The sequence below is a fragment of the Oncorhynchus tshawytscha genome, unplaced genomic scaffold (genome assembly GCF_018296145.1).
Source record: "Oncorhynchus tshawytscha isolate Ot180627B unplaced genomic scaffold, Otsh_v2.0 Un_contig_14949_pilon_pilon, whole genome shotgun sequence".
In the NCBI taxonomy this organism is placed as follows: Eukaryota; Metazoa; Chordata; class Actinopteri; order Salmoniformes; family Salmonidae; genus Oncorhynchus; species Oncorhynchus tshawytscha.
This window is the reverse complement of record NW_024609444.1, coordinates 140001-162500: the sequence shown is the minus strand read 5'-3', so window position 1 is coordinate 162500 and position 22500 is coordinate 140001. Positions and strand designations below refer to the sequence as shown.

The following is a 22500-nucleotide window of genomic DNA, read 5'->3' as shown; positions in this document are numbered from 1 at the left end:
TAGTTTCCTCTCCTATAGTTTCCTCTCCTAGTTTCCTCTCCTATAGTTTCCTCTCCTTTAGTTGCCTCTCCTTAGTTTCCTCTCTTTAGTTTCCTCTCCTATAGTTTCCTCTCCTTTAGTTACCTCTCCTATAGTTGCCTCTCCTATAGTTTCCTCTCCTATAGTTTCCTCTCTATAGTTTCATCTCCTTTAGTTTCATCTCCTTTAGTTTCCTCTCTTTAGTTTCCTCTCCTATAGTTTCATCTCTTTAGTTTCCTCTCCTATAGTTTCATCTCTTTAGTTTCCTCTCCTATAGTTTCCTCTCCTATAGTTTCTTCCTTTAGTTTCCTCTCCTTTAGTTTCCTCTCTTTAGTGTCCTCTCCTTTAGTTTCCTCTCCTTTAGTTTCCTCTCTTTAGTGTCCTCTCCTATAGTTTCCTCTCCTATAGTTTCCTCTCCTATAGTTTCCTCTCCTTAGTTTCCTCTCCTATAGTTTCATCTCCTATAGTTACCTCTCCTATAGTTTCCTCTCCTATAGTTTCCTCTCCTATAGTTTCCTCTCCTTAGTTACCTCTCCTATAGTTTCCTCTCTTTAGTTTCCTCTCCTAGTTTCCTCTCCTATAGTTTCCTCTCCTAGTTTCCTCTCCTATAGTTTCCTCTCCTTTAGTTGCCTCTCCTTAGTTTCCTCTCTTTAGTTTCCTCTCCTATAGTTTCCTCTCCTTTAGTTACCTCTCCTATAGTTGCCTCTCCTATAGTTTCCTCTCCTTAGTTTCCTCTCCTTAGTTTCCTCTCCTTTAGTTTCCTCTCCTATAGTTTCCTCTCCTTAGTTTCCTCTCCTTTAGTTTCCTCTCCTATAGTTTCCTCTCCTTTAGTTTCCTCTCTCTTTAGTTTCCTCTCCTATAGTTTCCTCTCCTTTAGTTTCCTCTCCTTTAGTTTCCTCTCCTATAGTTTCCTCTCCTTAGTTTCCTCTCCTTAGTTTCCTCTCCTTTAGTTTCCTCTCCTATAGTTTCCTCTCCTTAGTTTCCTCTCCTTAGTTTCCTCTCCTATAGTTTCCTCTCCTATAGTTTCCTCTCCTATAGTTTCCTCTCCTTTAGTTTCCTCTCCTATAGTTTCCTCTCCTTTAGTTTCCTCTCCTTATAGTTTCCTCTCTTTAGTTTCCTCTCCTTATAGTTTCCTCTCCTTAGTTTCCTCTCCTTTAGTTTCCTCTCCTTTAGTTTCCTCTCTTTAGTTTCCTCTCTTTAGTTTCCTCTCTTTAGTTTCCTCTCTTTAGTTTCCTCTCTTTAGTTTCCTCTCCTTTAGTTTCCTCTCTTTTAGTTTCCTCTCCTTTAGTTTCCTCTTTAGTTTCCTCTCCTTAGTTTCCTCTCCTTAGTTTCCTCTCCTTTAGTTTCCTCTCCTTAGTTTCCTCTCCTTAGTTTCCTCTCCTTAGTTTCCTCTCCTTAGTTTCCTCTCCTTAGTTTCCTCTCCTTAGTTTCCTCTCCTTAGTTGCCTCTCCTTAGTTTCCTCTCCTACAGTTTCCTCTCTTTAGTTTCCTCTCCTTTAGTTCCTTCATCGTCATTAAATATGACCCTGATTTCTCCACTAATTTCCTGTCATTTCCTTTCCTTTCTATCATTGTGTTTTCATCTACATAGTAGTGATTACATTGGACAGTTGACATCGGAATCCTGATAGACATCTGTCATTGTGTTTACATCTATATAGTAGTGATTACATTGGGCAGGTGACATGGAGTCCGAATAGACATCTGTCATTGTGTTTACCTATATAGTAGTGATTACATTGTCAATCAAGGAGGGGAAGCACAGAGAGGAAACCACTCAATAGTCCTGAGTGGCTTCCTCATTTCCTAATTTCCTTTCCTTTCTCTCATTTCATGTTCCTTCCTGTCCTTTAGATGCACTAAACTTGAAACTGTAGTGTAGTGGGCCGTGATAGGGTAAGACTATGAGACACACTGAAATGACACATACTGAAAGGAGACATAATGAAAGGAGACATACTGAAATGAGACATACTGAAAGGAGACATACTGAAAGGGGACATACTGAAAGGAGACATACTGAAATGAGACATACTGAAAGGGGACATACTGAAAGGAGACATACTGAAATGGGACATACTGAAATGAGACATACTGAAAGGAGACATACTGATAGGAGACATACTGAAAGGAGACATACTGAAAGGGGACATACTGAAAGGAGACATACTGAAATGAGACATACTGAAGTAGGAGACATACTGACATGAGACATACTGAAGGACATACTGAAAGGGGACATACTGAAATGAGACATACTGAAAGGACACATACTGAAAGGAGATACTGAAAGGAGACATACTGAAATGAGACATACTGAAAGGAGACATACTGAAAGGAGACATACTGGAATGAGACATACTGAAAGGAGACATACTGAAAGGAGGCATACTGAAAGGGGACATACTGAAATGAGACATACTGAATGATATACTGAAATGAGACATACTGAAATGAGACATACTGAATGATATACTGAAATGAGACATACTGAAATGGGACATACTGAAAGGGGACATACTGAAAGGAGACATACTGAAAGGGGACATACTGAAAGGGGACATACTGAAAGGAGACATACTGAAGTAGGAGACATACTGACATGAGACATACTGAAGGACATACTGAAAGGGGACATACTGAAATGAGACATACTGAAAGGAGACATACTGAAAGGAGACATACTGAAATGAGACATACTGAAAGGGGACATACTGAAAGGAGACATACTGAAAGGAGACATACTGAAAGGAGACATACTGAAAGGAGACATACTGAAAGGAGACATACTGAAAGGAGACATACTGAAAGGAGACATACTGAAAGGAGACATACTGAAGTAGGAGCCATACTGAAAGGAGACATACTGAAAGGAGCCGTACTGAAAGGAGACATACTGAAAGGAGACATACTGAAAGGAGACATACTGAAATAAGACATACTGAAGTAGGAGACATACTGAAAGGAGACGTACTGAAAGGAGACATACTGAAAGGAGACATACTGAAAGGAGCCATACTGAAGTAGGAGACATACTGAAAGGAGACATACTGAAATAAGACATACTGAAGTAGGAGACATACTGAAAGGAGACGTACTGAAAGGAGACATACTGAAAGGAGACATACTGAAAGGAGACATACTGAAAGGAGCCATACTGAAGTAGGAGACATACTGAAACGAGACATACTGAAAGGAGACATACTGAATGACATACTGAAATGAGACATACTGAAAGGAGACATACTGAAAGGAGACATACTGAAATGAGACATACTGAATGACATACTGAAATGAGACATACTGAAATGGGACATACTGAAAGGGGACATACTGAAAGGGGACATACTGAAAGGGGACATACTGAAAGGAGACATACTGAAATGAGACATACTGAATGACATACTGAAATGAGACATACTGAAAGGAGACATACTGAAAGGGGACATACTGAAAGGGGACATACTGAAAGGAGACATACTGAAAGGAGACATACTGAAATGAGACATACTGAAGTAGGAGACATACTGACATGAGACATACTGAAGGACATACTGAAAGGGGACATAGTGAAATGAGACATACTGAAAGGAGACATACTGAAAGGAGACATACTGAAATGAGACATACTGAAAGGGGACATACTGAAAGGAGACATACTGAAAGGAGACATACTGAAAGGAGACATACTGAAGTAGGAGACATACTGAAACGAGACATACTGAAAGGGGACATACTGAAGGACATACTGAAAGGAGCCATACTGAAGTAGGAGACATACTGAAACGAGACATACTGAAAGGGGACATACTGAAAGGAGACATACTGAAGGACATACTGAAAGGAGACATACTGAAAGGAGACATACTGAAGTAGGAGCCATACTGAAAGGAGATGTACTGAAAGGAGACATACTGAAAGGAGACATACTGAACTAAGACATACTGAAGTAGGAGACATACTGAAAGGAGACGTACTGAAAGGAGACATACTGAAAGGAGACATACTGAAAGGAGACATACTGAAAGGAGGCATACTGAAGTAGGAGACATATTGAAACGAGACATACTGAAAGGAGACATACTGAATGACATACTGAAATGAGACATACTGAAAGGAGACATACTGAAAGGAGACATACTGAAAGGAGACATACTGAAAGGAGACATACTGAAAGGGGACATACTGAAAGGAGACATACTGAAAGGAGACATACTGAATGACATACTGAAATGAGACATACTGAAAGGAGACATACTGAAAGGAGACATACTGAAAGGAGACATACTGAAAGGAGACATACTGAAAGGAGACATACTGAATGACATACTGAAAGGAGACATACTGAAAGGGGACATACTGAATGACATACTGAAAGGAGACATACTGAAAGGGGACATACTGAATGACATACTGAAAGGAGACATACTGAAAGGAGACATACTGAAAGGGGACATACTGAAAGGAGCCATACTGAAAGGAGAAACTGAAGTTTGAGTCAGAGAATAAACCTGGATACCAGTTGTGTGGCCTACAAAACTGCTGGCTCTGCTTTGTGATTTTCAAGCTTTCATTGGGAGCTGGTGTACAACACGAGCCCTCTGTGTTATAAAAGACTAGCACAGTGGTGGAACGACAAGCCCACAAAAAAATGTTTTCTGTGTTTGTTCTCAGTGACATAGTTTGCCTTTCAGCTACATTAACAGTTTATAAATGTGCGTCCCGAATCGTACCATATCCCTTAAAATAGTACGCTACTTCCGCCCAGTGCACTCTGGGTCCCATTAAGAGACAGGGTTGCCATTTGACTAAAACTCACAGACACAATCAACAACAACAACAAATAGATCTATGTAATAAATCTTAATTCAGTCATTTATTTGTTGGCAAACAACTTTCACTGTTACAACGAATATTAGTTTAATGAGATCATTCAACATGGCACCCATACAAACTGAATAAATAATCGTCAATAATAAATTGTAATAATAGTTATAATGATCGTAATAATTTAAAAACTACAAGTGCGGATTTAATTCTCCTCTCTCTCTCTCCCTGTCTCTCTTCTCTCTCTCCCTGTCTCTCTTTCTCTCTCTCCCTGTCTCTCTCTCTCTCTCTCTCTCTCCCCTGGCTCTCTCTCACCCTGTCTCTCTCTCTCTCCCTGTCTCTCTCTCTCTCTCTCTCTCTCTCTCTCCCTGTCTCTCTCTCTCTCCTCTCTCTCCCTGTCTCTGTCTCTCTCTCTCTCCCTGTCTCTCTCTCTCTCCCTGTCTCTGTCTCTCTCTCCCTGTCTCTGTCTCTCTCTCTCCCTGTCTCTCTCTCTCTCCCTGTCTCTCTCTCTCTCCCTGTCTCTCTCTCTCTCCCTGTCTCTCTCTCTCGCCCTGTCTCTCTCTCTCTCCCTCTCTCTGTCTCTCTCTCTCCCCTGTCTCTCTCTCTCTCCCTGTCTCTCTCTCTCTCCCTCTCTCTCTCTCTCTCTCTCTCTCTCCCTGTCTCTCTCTCTCTCCCTGTCTCTCTCTCTCTCCCTGTCTCTCTCTCTCTCCCTGTCTCTCTCTCTCCCCTGTCTCTCTCTCTCTCCCTGTCTCTCTCTCTCTCTCCTGTCTCTCTCTCTCCCTGTCTCTCTCTCTCTCCCTGTCTCTCTCTCTCTCTCCCTGTCTCTCTCTCCCTGTCTCTCTCTCTCCCTGTCTCTCTCTCTCCCTGTCTCTCTCTCTCTCCTGTCTCTCTCTCTCTCTGTCTCTGTCTCTCTCTCTCTCCCTGTCTCTCTCTCTCTCCCTGTTTCTCTCTCTCTCCCCCTGTCTCTCTCTCTCTCCCTGTCTCTCTCTCTCTCTCTGTCTCTCTCTCTCTCCCTGTCTCTCTCTCTCTCTCTGTCTCTCTCTCCCCCTGTCTCTCTCTCTCTCCCTGTCTCTCTCTCTCTCCCTGTCTCTCTCTCTCTCCCTGTCTCTCTCTCTCTCTGTCTCTCTCTCTCTCCCCTGTCTCTCTCTCTCTCCCTGTCTCTCTCTCTGTCTCTCTCTCCCTGTCTCTCTCTCTCTCTGTCTCTCTCTCCCTGTCTCTCTCTCTCTCCCTCCCTGTCTCTCTCTCTCTCCCTGTCTCTCTCTCCCTGTCTCTCTCTCTCTCCCTGTCTCTGTCTCTCTGTCTCTCTCTCTCTCCTCTCCCTGTCTCTCTCTCTCTCCCTGTCTCTCTCTCCCTGTCTCTCTCTCCCTGTCTCTCTCTCCCTGTCTCTCTCTCTCTCCCTGTCTCTCTCTCTCTCCCTGTCTCTCTCTCCCTCTCTCTCCCTGTCTCTGTCTCTCTCTCTCTCTCTCTCTCTCTGCCCTGAAATCATAACTTCTTGTGATTTCTGTTTTTTGTTTGTTGTTTCTCTCTGGATACGTTCCAAACGGCAGTCTATTCCCTCTATAGTGACCTACTTCTGATTAAAGTGCCCTAATAGACTATGTGCACTATAAAGGGAATAGGTTTCCATTTGGAACACAGGCTTTATAAACCCGTAAACAGATAAATAAACCACATCTCTCTCTCTGTCTCTCTCTCTGTCTCTCTCTCTCTGTCTCTCTCTCTGTCTCTCTCTCTCTCTCTCTCTCTCTCTGTCTCTCTCTCTCTCTCTCTCTCTCTCTCTCTCTCTCTCTCTCTCTCTCTCTCTCTCTCTCTCTCTCTCTCTCTCTCTCTCTCTCTCTCTCTCTCTGTCTCTCTCTCTCTCTCTCTCTCTCTCTCTCTCTCTCTGTCTCTCTCTCTCTCTGTCTGTCTCTCTCTCTCTCTATCGGGGGTACAGTCCGTGGGATATACATGTTTAAGCTACACTTCAGAAAGCTCGCCTCTTTAAATAAGTTAAACATTTTTTTGTTGGTCTCCACATTGGGGACAGTGTGGTTTCATCTCCACTATAGAATCATGTCCCCTCACAGACAGGGACCCACCTTATATAGGAATAGTGGCATTTCCCTTTTGACGAGAGACGGCTCAACCTAAAAAAAAGCCAACCTAAAAATCAGATGTTTTCATGTCAAAAGTTCAACCCATATCCCACGCTATCTGAGGGTGAACTTCCCCCATTACGTTTCAACTCAATATACAGGCTTCCTCTGTGTTGTTTGGTTTGGTCAACAGGAGCTATGGAGAGAGTGTGTGTGTGTGTGTGTGTGTGTGTGTGTGTGTGGGGGGGGTGTTCCATCTATACAGAATCTCTGGTTTCCATAGTAACCGTCTGAAGTCCCCACACGACATTACCATATATCACTTTATGCACCCCCCCCCCCCCCGATGGTTCGCAAAACTACACAGTGATAAAAATATATATATCGATACGATTGATTTCTCAAAATAGAAGTGATGGAGATGTTTTGAGATAGAAAACGACCGAGGATGAAGTGTGTGTGTGTGTGTGTGTGTGTGTGTGTGTGTGTGTGTGTGTGTGTATCAATCCGTAGTGATTTTCATATGTTGTCGTGTAAAGACGAAGCAGTGAGAACGAAGGTTGTTCCTGTAAAGTGATGTGATTGGCTGAACAGGAGTTACATCGTACAGCCAGACGGAATGACACGTTCTTCACCATTACAGTCCCAAAGGTACAAAACGAAAAGCAGAAACACCGAGAGGTGTATCCCAGGCAGTCCTGACGCAACACTATTCTATATTCTGTACAAACACATAGAAATCATCTAAACTACCCTGTCATCTGTAGCCATGGTTACAGAAGAACATCTAAAAAAAACTTACAGAAATATAAACATTCTCCCCCCTCCCCCCCCTGGAGGGGAGAATGCATCTGTTTGCATCTGTCCCCCCCCCCCGGAGGGGAGAATGCATCTGTTTGCATCTGTTTCAGTCCATTTCTAATCCTTCATCTTTGTCTAGTTCATACTTAGGGAACCTCTCCGGTTCAGTTCAGTTCAGTCTCATACACCTTGCAGGAACAGGAAATGTAACTTTCCACCCTCCGGTTCAGTTCAGTTCAGTCTCATACACCTTGCAGGAACAGGAAATGTAACTTTCCACCCTCCGGTTCAGTTCAGTTCAGTCTCATACACCTTGCAGGAACAGGAAATGTACCTTTCCACCCTCCGGTTCAGTTCAGTTCATCAGACTGGCGGAAGAGACGGTTGTAAAAACACATAGGAGCTCCTCGAACTACCCTGTCATCTGTAGCCATGGTTACAGTGTTTACAACAACATGTCGTCTTAATAAAATAGTTATGTGAGGGGGGCGGGGCTTTTTTATCATACATACTCTACTCTATTGGCAGGTCGGGTAGTAGAAGAACAAGGAGAAGCCTGGCGATTGGCTAGATACTTTCGACCAGTGTCCAGGGCTTGGAAGAGCAGTCTGATGGATTTTGACAGTGAAAAAAGACTCAGCTAGGATCTGCTACAGGTCCATGGTAGAATGTGTCTGGGCTACGACCCAGGGAACGTCTATCAAGACAGGTGGCCTGACAGATCCTCCCCTCCTTCAGGAACTACTTCATATTTCCATTCCTGAAGAATATTCACAAAAAAAAACCTCCTCGGTTTCGAGCCACCCAGTTTAGTTCGTTCTGGTCTAAATACAATCCATCTCTATCCAATCGAATCCCTCTCTCATCCCCATTCCGGCCAATGATAGCTCAGTATCGTCCCTATTGTCACTAACCACAGGAAAGAATCAGGAAGTGAGTGCGTTCAACCAGGCTTTCATTGGTCAGCGCCAACTGTCAATCAATCATCAACGTATAACTATTCTGGGAGGCGGGACTAAAAAAGAAGGTGGGACCCGGAAAATAAGGGGTTTAGAGTCTTCTCATTGGTCTATAGGCTCGTGACCAGGTGGGAGGGGTCAACGGGGGTCAGGGGCTCCTCGGGCGACGAATCAGAATCCTCCTTGTTGACAGGTACCATGTAGCCGTCGCTGCCCCCTCGCCCCATCTGGTAGTAATGGTGGAGCTGGTGGAGGTGGTTCCTGGACCCCAGGTTTGGCATGCTCTTATAGTAAACATCATCCGCCTCCGGCCCCGGTCCGCTCCCGGTGCTGCTGGTACCGGCCTGAATCTCCCCGCTGTCGTCCATCTCGCCGTCCGCTAACCCGTTCATCTGCCCGTCCGGTAAATCCGTTAACACGGGCATGGAGGTGTACAGAGAGTTTCTGTGATTGGGTGACTGTGGCGTCTCGTCCGTCTGCTCGTTGGTCAGGAGGGGGAAGAAGCTGTCGCTGGTCTCCTGGGGGATGCGCCGGGGCGGGAGAAGTTATGGGGGGGCGGAGGAGGAGGGTGAGGGTGGGGGAGGCTGTCCGGGGGAGGCAGAGGGCGGGGCGGGAGGAGAGGGGCGTTCGACTCCTCCCTTATAATCTCCAATCCCAAATTCTCATCCAATGGGAAGGCAGCGTTGGGGTTATCCAGCACCATGTGACTAACGTCGACGCCGTCGTTACTCAAGTCGTAGTCACGGTTACTCCCGCCGCCGACTACGCCACCAATTCCGATTCCGTTACTGCCGTTACCGACCAGGCCGCCCGCGTTGCCGGTGCCATTACCGATGTTGACCATCTTATTCATCAGGTTGTGGTTGCGTTCGGTGGTCGCCGAGCGTTGGTGGTTGTTCAAGTACGAAGGGGCGTAGTTGGACGTTAACTCTTTAAGGATCTGCTTTTCTAACGTCGTCGTCGTCTCCTTGTGGTTGCCGTAGGTACTGTAACCGCTGACGCCGCCTCGTTCCAGAATCTGGACGCTGTCGCTGAGGTAGTCGCCGCTCGCCGCGCTGTAGTTGTTGCCGTGGTTACCGTTGAGAGGGAGCGTATCCATGACGCCGGTGTCTCGCGCGTTGTTTAGGATTCCCTCTGTGGGAAACGGTAAACAAACACAATTATTAGAAGAAACAAAGTTAAGCAATAAAACGCTAAATAGTTTAAATTGTCTATTGTTCGGTGTAGTAAATATTGTTCGGTGTAGTAAATATTGTTCGGTGTAGTAAATATTGTTCGGTATAGTAAATATTGTTCGGTGTAGTAAATATAGTTCGGTATAGTAAATATTGTTCGGTATAGTAAATATTGTTCGGTGTAGTAAATATTGTTCGGTGTAGTAAATATTGTTCGGTGTAGTAAATATTGTTCGGTATAGTAAATATTGTTCGGTGTAGTAAATATTGTTCGGTGTAGTAAATATTGTTCGGTGTAGTAAATATTGTTCGGTGTAGTAAATATAGTTTGGTATAGTAAATATTGTTCGGTATAGTAAATATTGTTTGGTGTAAATATTGTAATAGTAAATATATGTTAGTAAATATAGTTCGGTATAGTAAATATAGTTCGGTATAGTAAATATTGTTCGGTATAGTAAATATAGTTAGTAAATATAGTTCGTAAATAGTAAAGTAAATTGGTATAGTAGTAAATATAGTTAGTAAATATAGTTTGGTATAGTAAATATTGTTCGGTGTAGTAAATATAGTTCGGTATAGTAAATATTGTTCGGTATAGTAAATATTGTTCGGTGTAGTAAATATTGTTCGGTATAGTAAATATAGTTCGGTATAGTAAATATTGTTCGGTATAGTAAATATTGTTCGGTGTAGTAAATATAGTTCGGTATAGTAAATATTGTTCGGTATAGTAAATATTGTTCGGTATAGTAAATATTGTTCGGTATAGTAAATATAGTTCGGTATAGTAAATATTGTTCGGTGTAGTAAATATTGTTCGGTAGTAAATATAGTTCGGTATAGTAAATATTGTTCGGTGTAGTAAATATAGTTCGGTATAGTAAATATAGTTCGGTAGTAAATTCGGTATAGTAAATATTGTTCGGTATAGTAAATATAGTTCGGTATAGTAAATATTGTTCGGTGTAGTAAATATAGTTCGGTATAGTAAATATTGTTCGGTATAGTAAATATTGTTCGGTATAGTAAATATTGTTAAATATTGTTCGTATAGTAAATATTGTTCGGTATAGTAAATATTGTTCGGTATAGTAAATATAGTTCGGTATAGTAAATATTGTTCGGTATAGTAAATATATAGTTATAGTATAGTAAATATTGTTCGGTGTAGTAAATATAGTTCGGTATAGTAAATATAGTTGTTAGTAAATATTGTTCGTAGTAAATATAGTTCGGTATAGTAAATATTGTTCGGTATAGTAAATATAGTTCGGTATAGTAAATATTGTTCGGTGTAGTAAATATTGTTCGGTGTAGTAAATATTGTTCGGTGTAGTAAATATTGTTCGTAAAAATATTGTTCGGTGTAAATATTGTTCGGTGTAGTAAATATAGTTTGGTGTAGTAAATATTGTTCGGTGTAGTAAATATTGTTCGGTGTAGTAAATATTGTTCGGTATAGTAAATATTGTTCGGTATAGTAAATATTGTTCGGTATAGTAAATATTGTTCGGTGTAGTAAATATTGTTCGGTATAGTAAATATAGTTCGGTATAGTAAATATTGTTCGGTATAGTAAATATAGTTCGGTATAGTAAATATTGTTCGGTGTAGTAAATAGCTAGGTATTTGTAAGCGTATTTGACATCCATAGTGGTAGGTTGATATCAGATGTTTGGTTAGAAAAGGTGATTACTTGTGTCTCTGTAGGGGGCTATGGGACAGCATGAGAGAGAAACAGAGAGAAACACAAAACAGTGAGTAAAGACAGACACAGATAGATACAAAAACAGTGTGTATGGAGAAAGGAGTAAACACACAAGGAATGGTATCGTGTTTAGTTGTAAGGCCTCGTCTTCAGCACCCAGTCTACTGCGTTTGGTTACAAACTGAACGGTTCACATGGTCTGTCTTCAGGATCAATCCAACTTCTCCCACAGTACAACACTGTCACATACTAACAACACTAATGAACAGAACCCACGTAAAACACTGAAAACAGATGATGCAATACAGCAAGCACAAAAGCCTTTACCAGACGAAAAGCATAACACAACAACACAAAACACACAAAGCATTCGTAGAGCATTCGTAGAGCATTCATAAAGCATTCATAGAGCACTCGTAGAGCACTCATAGAGCATTCATAGAGCATTCATAGAGCATTCATAGAGCACTCAGAGAGCATTCATAGAGCACTCATAGAGCATTCGTAGAGCACTCATAGAGCATTCATAGAGCATTCATAGAGCACTCATAAAGCATTCATAGAGCACTCATAGAGCACTCATAAAACATTCATAGAGCATTCATAGAGCACTCATAGAGCATTCATAGAGCATTCATAGAGCACTCATAAAGCATTCATAGAGCACTCATAAAGCATTCATAGAGCATTCATAGAGCACTCATAAAGGATCCATAGAGCACTCATAAACCACTCAAAGAGCATCCATAGAGCATTCATAGAGCACTCATAGAGCACTCAAAGAGCACTCATAAACCACTCAAAGAGCATTCATAGAGCATTCATAGCTCATAAAACAGACAGAGAATCCCACCAAACAGCACAAGCACTCATAGATCCCAGATGATTCGTTAGTGTTATGTTGAATCTGAGACTGATAACTTACACGTTTAGGTCATAAATCTACAAGGTGAACTAAATAACTTAAGTTAAAACGTATGTGTTTTGAGACCTGACCAATGGGACGCTACGGTGATGTCTCACAACATGATTGGTTGGTCTCATCTGGGAGTCATTTTCACAGGCATGCAGACAGAATCATGAACAGTGGCGGCCATTTTTAGAATCAAGGACCCATCAAAATCAATTATATATTTTTAAATTGAAAAGTGAAATGCTTTTGCACAGTCCAGGGGTCAAGGGTCAATAAGAATGTGATCCTTTGCAAGTTCAGTGAAGCCATAACTCAAAACAATAAAGTGCAGGAAGTGATCAAAAGTGATCAAACTTCTTCACAAAAAGAACAATAATTTAAAAATGAACTTGGAGGATAACTAAAATGAAGTGGGAAATAGGGATCATAGGTTATACATAGGAATGTGTGTGTCACACCTTGTGTGTTATACATGCCAGCCACGTTGGGGTTGTTACAGACTGCTTGGTGGTTGGTGTCCCCCAGCAGAGAGTTATAAGGATGGTTAGAACCATGGGGATGAAGGAGAGTATTAGTTAACAGATGATTAGCCATCGCTCCTAGTGGAGGCAGAGACAGAGAGGCAGATAGAGAGAGACAGAGAGACAGAGAGAGAGAGACAGAGACAGAGAGAGAGAGAGAGAGAGAGAGAGAGACAGAGAGAGAGAGACAGAGAGAGAGAGACAGAGAGAGACAGAGAGAGAGAGAGAGACAGAGAGAGAGAGAGAGACAGAGAGAGACAGCGAGAGAGACAGAGAGAGTGAGAGAGACAGAGAGAGAGAGAGAGACAGAGAGAGAGAGAGAGAGAGAGAGACAGAGAGAGAGAGAGACAGAGAGAGACAGCGAGAGAGACAGAGAGAGTGAGAGAGACAGAGAGAGAGAGACAGAGAGAGACAGCGAGAGAGACAGAGAGAGTGAGAGAGACAGAGAGAGAGAGAGAGACAGAGAGAGAGAGAGAGAGAGAGAGAGACAGAGAGAGACAGAGACAGAGAGAGAGAGAGACAGAGAGAGAGAGAGACAGAGAGAGAGAGAAAGAGAGGGGAGTGTAGTGATAGAGTGGGTGTGAGAGAGAGCATGAAAGGAAGAGAGAGAGAAGACATGTAAATCAATCAGGCAAACACAGTTGAAGTGAAAACCCCAGACATAAGCTTGCCAGTCATTCCTGCAGCCTTTCTCTAGTGAATTGTAGAGTAACCACCCATGACTGTATTTGTTAGTCAGAGACATGGTCGTTGCATTTGTTCATGTTCAGTCCTGTGACCTTCACCAAGTTACATCCTAGGTATTGTCATAAACTATTACATTTTATTTTATTTCACCTAAATAGAAATATCTCAATATCCTGCATTCATAATGACTGAATCCCAGCCAGGGTTAGGAAATATCCCAATATCCTGCATTCATAATGACTGAATCCCAGCCAGAGTTAGGAAATATCCCAATATCCTGCATTCATAATGACTGAACCCAGCCAGGGTTAGGAAATATCCCAATATCCTGCATTCATAATGACTGAATCCCAGCCAGGGTTAGGAAATATCCCAATATCCTGCATTCATAATGACTGAATCCCAGCCAGGGTTAGGAAATATCCCAATATCCTGCATTCATAATGACTGAATCCCAGCCAGGGTTAGGAAATATCCCAATATCCTGCATTCATAATGACTGAACCCAGCCAGAGTTAGGAAATATCCCAATATCCTGCATTCATAATGACTGAACCCAGCCAGAGTTAGGAAATATCCCAATATCCTGATTCATAATGACTGTCAGGGCTAGAACCATTGTGAGGAGATTGTAAAGCCATTTAAACTGGGAACAACCATTTCAGCAACGGGTGTAAAACTAACTAACGCCTCCAACACGCCGGCAGCTTCATTGCTCAAACTAGTACACAGCATCATCTGGATATGTGTGTAAACAACAGTTCAACATTCACCTCCTGCTACCGTTTCTGTCAGGCTGTCAACGCACACAGTTTGACGTTCCACGAATCCAAGGTACACAACCCACCAAACGCACTGCGAGGCGAACGCACTGCGAGGCAAACGCAGCGTCGCGTTGGACATGAATGTCATTCCGGTGTACCAGAAGGTCATGACGCCGTCGGTGTGTTTGAAGCCGTAACCGATTGGATTCGTTTGGAAAAATATATGTTATTTATATTTTGTTGTAGCTTAAAGATCAATCAATCAATCAATCAATCAATCAATCAATGTACATGTAAAAACACAGATATAGATACAAAACAAATATAGAAAGACCACTGGTCAGACTGGTCAGACTGGTTAGACTGGTTAGACTGGTTAGACTGGTTAGAGAGGTCAGACTGGTCAGACTGGTTAGACTGGTTAGAGAGGTCAGACTGGTTAGACTGGTCAGACTGGTTAGACTGATTAGACTGGTTAGACTGGTAAGACTGGTCAGACTGGTCAGACTGGTTAGACTGGTCAGACTGGTTAGACTGGTCAGACTGGTTAGACTGGTTAGAGAGGTCAGACTGGTCAGACTGGTTAGACTGGTCAGACTGGTCAGACTGGTCAGACTGGTTAGACTGGTTAGACTGGCTGGAGAGGTCAGACTGGTTAGACTAGTCAGACTGGTTAGACTGGTTAGATTGGTTAGACTGGTCAGACTAATTAGACTGGTCAGACTGGTTAGACTGGTCAGACTGGTTAGACTGGTCAGACTGGTTAGATTGGTCAGGCTGGTCAGACTGGTTAGACTGGTCAGACTGGTTAGACAGGTTAGACTGGTCAGACAGGTCAGACTGGTTAGACTAGTCAGACTGGTCAGACTGGTTAGACAGGTCAGACTGGTCAGACTGGTCAGACTGGTTAGACTGGTTAGACTGGTCAGACTGGTCAGACTGGTTAGACTGGTGAGACTGGTTAGACTGGTTAGACTAGTTGGACTGGTCAGACTGGTTAGACTAGTCAGACTGGTTAGACTGGTCAGACTGGTTAGACTAGTCAGACTGGTCAGACTAGGAGGAATAAGATGAAGAGTCATTCTTAGTGCAGTGGGCCAGTCTTAGTGTAGTGGGCCAGTCTTAGTGTAGTGGGCCAGTCTTAGTGTAGTGGGCCAGTCTTAGTGTAGTGGGCCAGTCTTAGTGTAGTGGGCCAGTCTTAGTGCAGTGGGCCAGTCTTAGTGCAGTGGGCCAGTCTTAGTGTACTGGGCCAGTCTTAGTGTAGTGGGCCAGTCTTAGTGTACTGGGCCAGTCTTAGTGTAGTGGGCCAGTCTTAGTGTAGTGGGCCAGTCTTAGTGTAGTGGACCATTCTTAGTGTAGTGGGCCAGTCTTAGTGTAGTGGGCCAGTCTTAGTGTAGTGGGCCAGTCTTAGTGCAGTGGGCCAGTCTTAGTGCAGTGGGCCAGTCTTAGTGCAGTGGGCCAGTCTTAGTGTAGTGGGCCAGTCTTAGTGTAGTGGGCCAGTCTTAGTGTAGTGGACCAGTCTTAGTGTAGTGGGCCAGTCTTAGTGTAGTGGGCCAGTCTTAGTGTAGTGGGCCAGTCTTAGTGTAGTGGGCCAGTCTTAGTGCAGTGGGCCAGTCTTAGTGCAGTGGGCCAGTCTTAGTGTACTGGGCCAGTCTTAGTGTAGTGGGCCAGTCTTAGTGTACTGGGCCAGTCTTAGTGTAGTGGGCCAGTCTTAGTGTAGTGGGCCAGTCTTAGTGTAGTGGACCATTCTTAGTGTAGTGGGCCAGTCTTAGTGTAGTGGGCCAGTCTTAGTGTAGTGGGCCAGTCTTAGTGCAGTGGGCCAGTCTTAGTGCAGTGGGCCAGTCTTAGTGCAGTGGGCCAGTCTTAGTGTAGTGGGCCAGTCTTAGTGTAGTGGGCCAGTCTTAGTGTAGTGGACCAGTCTTAGTGTAGTGGGCCAGTCTTAGTGTAGTGGACCATTCTTAGTGTAGTGGGCCAGTCTTAGTGCAGTGGACCAGTCTTAGTGTAGTGGGCCAGTCTTAGTGTAGTGGGCCAGTCTTAGTGTAGTGGGCCAGTCTTAGTGTAGTGGGCCAGTCTTAGTGTAGTGGGCCAGTCTTCACACACTTGTTGGGCCAGTCTTAGTGTAGTGGGCCAGTCTTAGTGCAGTGGGCCAGTCTTAGTGTAGTGGGCCATGCCAAAGACTTCCTCTCTTCTGTCCTTCATAGAGGAAGTGACATCAGCAGTGGGCTAACGATAGCATTAGCATCAGAGTAAAGAGAACTTATATAAACTTCTCTTTACTCTGTCAGCGCATTATAAATAACAGTATTATTGTTATACTGAATAGGTAGTAGTATCCTTGGTTACCTCTGTTGAGTGTGGCTGAGCTGTTGATGTCTCCTGTCATAAAGGATGACTCCTGTTTCCTCACTGTATCGTTCCACATCCTCCTGATACGACTCTGATGGAGGGATGAATGGGGGAGGGAGGGAGGGAGGGAGAGAAGGAGGGAGGAAAGGGAAGGAGAGAAGGAAGGGGGAGGGAAAGGGGGAGGGGAGGAGAGGGAGGGAGAGAAGGAAGGGGGAGGGGGAGGGAAGAGGGGAGGAAAGGAGAGGGAGGGAGAAGGAAGGGGGAGAGAGGAGAGGGAGGGAGAGAAGGAGGGAAGAGAGGGAAGGAGAGAAGTAAGGGGAGGGAGGGAAGAGGGGAGGAAAGGAGAGGGAGGGAGAGAAGGAAGAGGGGAGGAGAGGAGAGGGAGGGAGAGAAGGAAGAGGGGGGAGAGGAGAGGGAGGGAGAGAAGGAAGGGGGATGAAGGGAAGGAGAGAAGAAGGGGGAGGGAGGGAGGGAAGAGAGAGGGGAGAAGTAAGGGGGAGGGAGGGAAGAGGGGAGGAAAGGAGAGGGAGGGAGAGAAGGAAGAGGGGAGGAGAGGAGAGGGAGGGAGAGGAAGGAAGAGGGGAGGAGAGGAGAGGGAGGGAGAGAAGGAAGGGGGATGAAGGGAAGGAGAGAAGAAGGGGGAGGGAGGGAGGGAAGAGGGGAGAGGGGAGAAGAGAAGAGGGAGGGAGAGAAGGAAGGGGGGAGGTAGAGAGAGAGAGTCAGGGATAAAAGGTGACTTTCCAAGACAACTTTCAAAGACTTCTAGAATCAGAAGTCAGAGTTAAAGCTGAATCGGATTGTACTGTAGGTTAGTCCAACAGGTGTGCTGGACCTGGTCTCACCTGGGAGTCTTCTGTGGAGTAGCGTCCAGGTGTACAGGCAGGCAAGATGACCTGCGACCCCGTGGAGTATCGTCCTGGGGTTCGAGACGTGGTGTGGTTCTTTCCAGAGGACGAGATGGAGGTCTCTACACTCTTACCACTGCAGCAATGGGAACGCAAACACTTCCCATACTCCTTACGCACCTGGAGAGGGGAGACAGGGACACACAGCGGTGTTATGGAGGGAAACAGGTGTGTTATGGAGGATACAGGTGTGTTATGGAAGGATACAGGTGTGTTATGGAGGATACAGGTGTGTTATGGAAGGATACAGGTGTGTTGTGGAAGGATACAGGTGTGTTATGAAGGATACAGGTGTGTTGTGGAAGGATACAAGTGTGTTATGGAAGGATACAGGTGTGTTAGGAAGGATACAGGTGTGTTATGGAAGGATACAGGTGTGTTAGGAAGGATACAGGTGTGTTAGGAAGGATACAGGTGTGTTATGGAAGGATACAGGTGTTAGGAAGGATACAGGTGTGTTATGGAAGGATACAGGTGTGTTGTGGAAGGATACAGGTGTGTTATGGAAGGATACAGATGTGTTATGGAGGGAAACAGGTGTGTTAGGAAGGATACAGGTGTGTTAGGAAGGATACAGGTGTGTTAGGAAGGATACAGGTGTGTTAGGAAGGATACAGGTGTGTTATGGAAGGATACAGGTGTGTTGTGGAAGGATACAGGTGTGTTATGGAAGGATACAGGTGTGTTATGGAAGGATACAGGTGTGTTAGGAAGGATACAGGTGTTAGGAAGGATACAGGTGTGTTGTGGAAGGATACAGGTGTGTTATGGAAGGATACAGGTGTCTTAGGAAGGATACAGGTGTGTTAGGAAGGATACAGCTGTGTTATGGAGGGAAACAGGTGTGTTAGGAAGGATACATGTGTGTTATGGAGGGAAACAGGTGTGTTAGGAAGGATACGGGTGTTAGGAAGGATACAGGTGTTAGGAAGGATACAGGTGTGTTAGGGAGGGAAACAGGTGTGTTAGGAAGGATACAGGTGTTAGGAAGGATACAGGTGTTAGGAAGGATACAGGTGTGTTGTGGAAGGATACAGGTGTGTTATGGAAGGATACAGGTGTGTTAGGAAGGATACAGGTGTGTTATGGAATGATACAGGTGTGTTAGGAAGGATACAGGTGTGTTATGGAAGGATACAGGTGTGTTATGGAAGGATACAGGTGTGTTATGGAAGGATACATGTGTGTTAGGAAGGATACAGGTGTGTTAGGAAGGAAACAGGTGTGTAATGGAAGGAAACAGGTGTGTTATGGAAGGATACAGGTGTGTTATGGAAGGATACAGGTGTGTTAGGAAGGATACAGGTGTGTTATGGAAGGATACAGGTGTGTTAGGAAGGATACAGGTGTGTAATGGAAGGATACAGGTGTGTTAGGAAGGAAACAGGTGGGTAATGGAAGGAAACAGGTGTGTTATGGAAGGATACAGGTGTTAGGAAGGATACAAGTATGTTAGGAAGGATACAGGTATGTTAGGAAGGATACAGGTATGTTAGGAAGGATACAGGTGTGTTATGGAAGGATACAGGTGTGTTATGGAAGGATACAGGTGTGTTATGGAAGGATACAGGTGTGTTGTGGAAGGATACAGGTGTGTTATGGAAGGATACAGGTGTGTTATGGAAGGATACAGGTGTGTTAGGAAGGATACAGGTGTTAGGAAGGATACAGGTGTGTTGTGGAAGGATACAGGTGTGTTGTGGAAGGATACAGGTGTCTTAGGAAGGATACAGCTGTGTTAGGAAGGATACAGCTGTGTTATGGAGGGAAACAGGTGTGTTAGGAAGGATACATGTGTGTTATGGAGGGAAACAGGTGTGTTAGGAAGGATACGGGTGTTAGGAAGGATACAGGTGTTAGGAAGGATACAGGTGTGTTAGGAAGGGAAACAGGTGTGTTAGGAAGGATACAGGTGTTAGGAAGGATACAGGTGTTAGGAAGGATACAGGTGTGTTGTGGAAGGATACAGGTGTGTTATGGAAGGATACAGGTGTGTTAGGAAGGATACAGGTGTGTTATGGAATGATACAGGTGTGTTAGGAAGGATACAGGTGTGTTATGGAAGGATACAGGTGTGTTATGGAAGTATACAGGTGTGTTATGGAAGGATACATGTGTGTTAGGAAGGATACATGTGTGTTAGGAAGGAAACAGGTGTGTAATGGAAGGAAACAGGTGTGTTATGGAAGGATACAGGTGTGTTATGGAAGGATACAGGTGTGTTAGGAAGGATACAGGTGTGTAATGGAAGGATACAGGTGTGTTAGGAAGGAAACAGGTGGGTAATGGAAGGAAACAGGTGTGTTATGGAAGGATACAGGTGTTAGGAAGGATACAAGTATGTTAGGAAGGATACAGGTATGTTAGGAAGGATACAGGTATGTTAGGAAGGATACAGGTGTGTTATGGAAGGATACAGGTGTGTTATGGAAGGATACAGGTGTGTTAGGAAGGATACAGGTGTGTAATGGAAGGATACAGGTGTGTTAGGAAGGAAACAGGTGGGTAATGGATGGAAACAGGTGTGTTATGGAAGGATACAGGTGTGTTATGGAAGGATACAGGTGTGTTAGGAAGGATACAGGTATGTTAGGAAGGATACAGGTATGTTAGGAAGGATACAGGTGTGTTAGGAAGGATACAGGTGTGTTAGGAAGGAAACAGGTGGGTAATGGATGGAAACAGGTGTGTTATGGAAGGATACAGGTGTGTTAGGAAGGATACAGGTGTGTTATGGAAGGATACAGGTGTGTTAGGAAGGATACAGGTATGTTAGGAAGGATACAGGTATGTTAGGAAGGATACAGGTATGTTAGGAAGATGTAGATTCTAATCAAGCCAATGTAAATAGATAAAGAATGTGTTTTTAAAGATGGACTTGGACTGGAGATGCTGTTTTCACAGCTGTGTGTGTGTGTGTGGTGGATTGTGTGTGTGTGTGTGAGAACATTGCCCAGAGTCTCTAGGGAGATTGAGAGGGCTTTGCCAAGGAAAACCTCAACATTGTATGAGTCTTCCCCTAGATAGCTGATCTCATGACCCGACACACACGCACGCACACACACACACACACACACACACACACACACACACACACACACACACACACACACACACACACACACACACACACACACACACACACACACACACACACACACACACACACACACACACACACACACACACACACACACACACACACACCCTGAGGACCTAGAACAATAGCGTGTCTGTGGGTGAAAAGCCAGACAGAGTATTAACAGGTTGATTCATCCCACATCATCTGTTCTGTCAACAGTGAAGCGTGTGGGAGGTGTTTAGGCATTTCACATTCTACTATTACTGCTGTGTTAGCCTGCTTATATTAATGTAGGTGTTGAGAACCATCTAACCCCCCAACCCACTCTGGTCCGTCCTCCATCCCACTCGTCCTCCTCTAGCTATCAACCACCTAACCCCCTAACCCACTCTGGTCCGTCCTCCATCGCACTCGACCTCCTCTAGCTATCAACCATCTACCCCCTAACCCATTCTGGTCTGTCCTCCATCCCACTCTTCCCCCTCTAGCTATCAACCATCTACCCCCTAACCCACTCTGGTCCGTCCTCCATCGCACTCGTCCTCCTCTAGCTATCAACCATCTACCCCCCTAACCCACTCTGGTCCGTCCTCCATCCCACTCTTCCTCCTCTAGCTATCAACCATCTACCCCCCCCAACCCATTCTGGTCTGTCCTCCATCCCACTCTTCCTCCTCTAGCTATCAACCATCTACCCCCTAACCCATTCTGGTCTGTCCTCCATCCCACTCTTCCTCCTCTAGCTATCAACCATCTAACCCCCCTAACCCACTCTGGTCTGTCCTCCATCGCACTCGTCCTCCTCTAGCTATCAACCATCTACCCCCCTAACCCACTCTGGTCCGTCCTCCATCCCACTCTTCCTCCTCTAGCTATCAACCATCTACCCCCCAACCCATTCTGGTCTGTCCTCCATCCCACTCTTCCTCCTCTAGCTATCAACCATCTACCCCCTAACCCATTCTGGTCTGTCCTCCATCCCACTCTTCCTCCTCTAGCTATCAACCATCTACCCCCCTAACCCACTCTGGTCCGTCCTCCATCCCACTCTTCCTCCTCTAGCTATCAACCATCTACCCCCCTAACCCATTCTGGTCTGTCCTCCATCCCACTCTTCCTCCTCTAGCTATCAACCATCTAACCCCCCTAACCCACTCTGGTCTGTCCTTCATCCCACTCGTCCTCCTCTAGCTATCAACCATCTAACCCCCCCCTAACCCACTCTGGTCTGTCCTTCATCCCACTCGTCCTCCTCTAGCTATCAACCATCTACCCCCCTAACCCATTCTGGTCTGTCCTCCATCCCACTCTTCCTCCTCTAGCTATCAACCATCTAACCCCCCCCAACCCATTCTGGTCTGTCCTCCATCCCACTCTTCCTCCTCTAGCTATCAACCATCTAACCCCCCTAACCCACTCTGGTCTGTCCTTCATCCCACTCGTCCTCCTCTAGCTATCAACCATCTAATCCCCCCCTCACAACCCATTCTGGTCCGTCCTTCATCCCACTCTTCCCCCTCTAGCTATCAACCATCTACCCCCCCCTAACTCACTCTAGTCCGTCAACAGTAGATGTGTGTGGGAGAATAATATTGGATTGTGTTCAGGCATTTGTTGGACAACTCTTTCTGAGTATTGGTGATGTGTGAGCCTGCTGAAGGTGTCCCGTAGAGTAACATCCAACAACATGTTAGAACACAGAACCATGTCAGACAAC

The 22500-nt window shown here is 44.7% G+C and overlaps 1 protein-coding gene across 1 annotated transcript in view; it reads right to left on the bottom strand.

The window, feature by feature from the left end:
* Window positions 1–8229: 8229 nt before the first annotated feature.
* Window positions 8230–22500, bottom strand: part of LOC121844799 (adhesion G protein-coupled receptor L3-like) — a gene marked incomplete at its 5' end in the record, with an annotated part of 148366 nt that continues 134095 nt past the window's right edge. Inside the window, 5 exon segments of the mRNA XM_042315345.1 lie at window positions 8230–9813; window positions 11554–11571; window positions 12937–12978; window positions 16794–16887; window positions 17639–17821. Of these exon segments, the coding sequence (XP_042171279.1) occupies window positions 9167–9813; window positions 11554–11571; window positions 12937–12978; window positions 16794–16887; window positions 17639–17821 (984 nt within the window). The 3' untranslated portion in view covers window positions 8230–9166.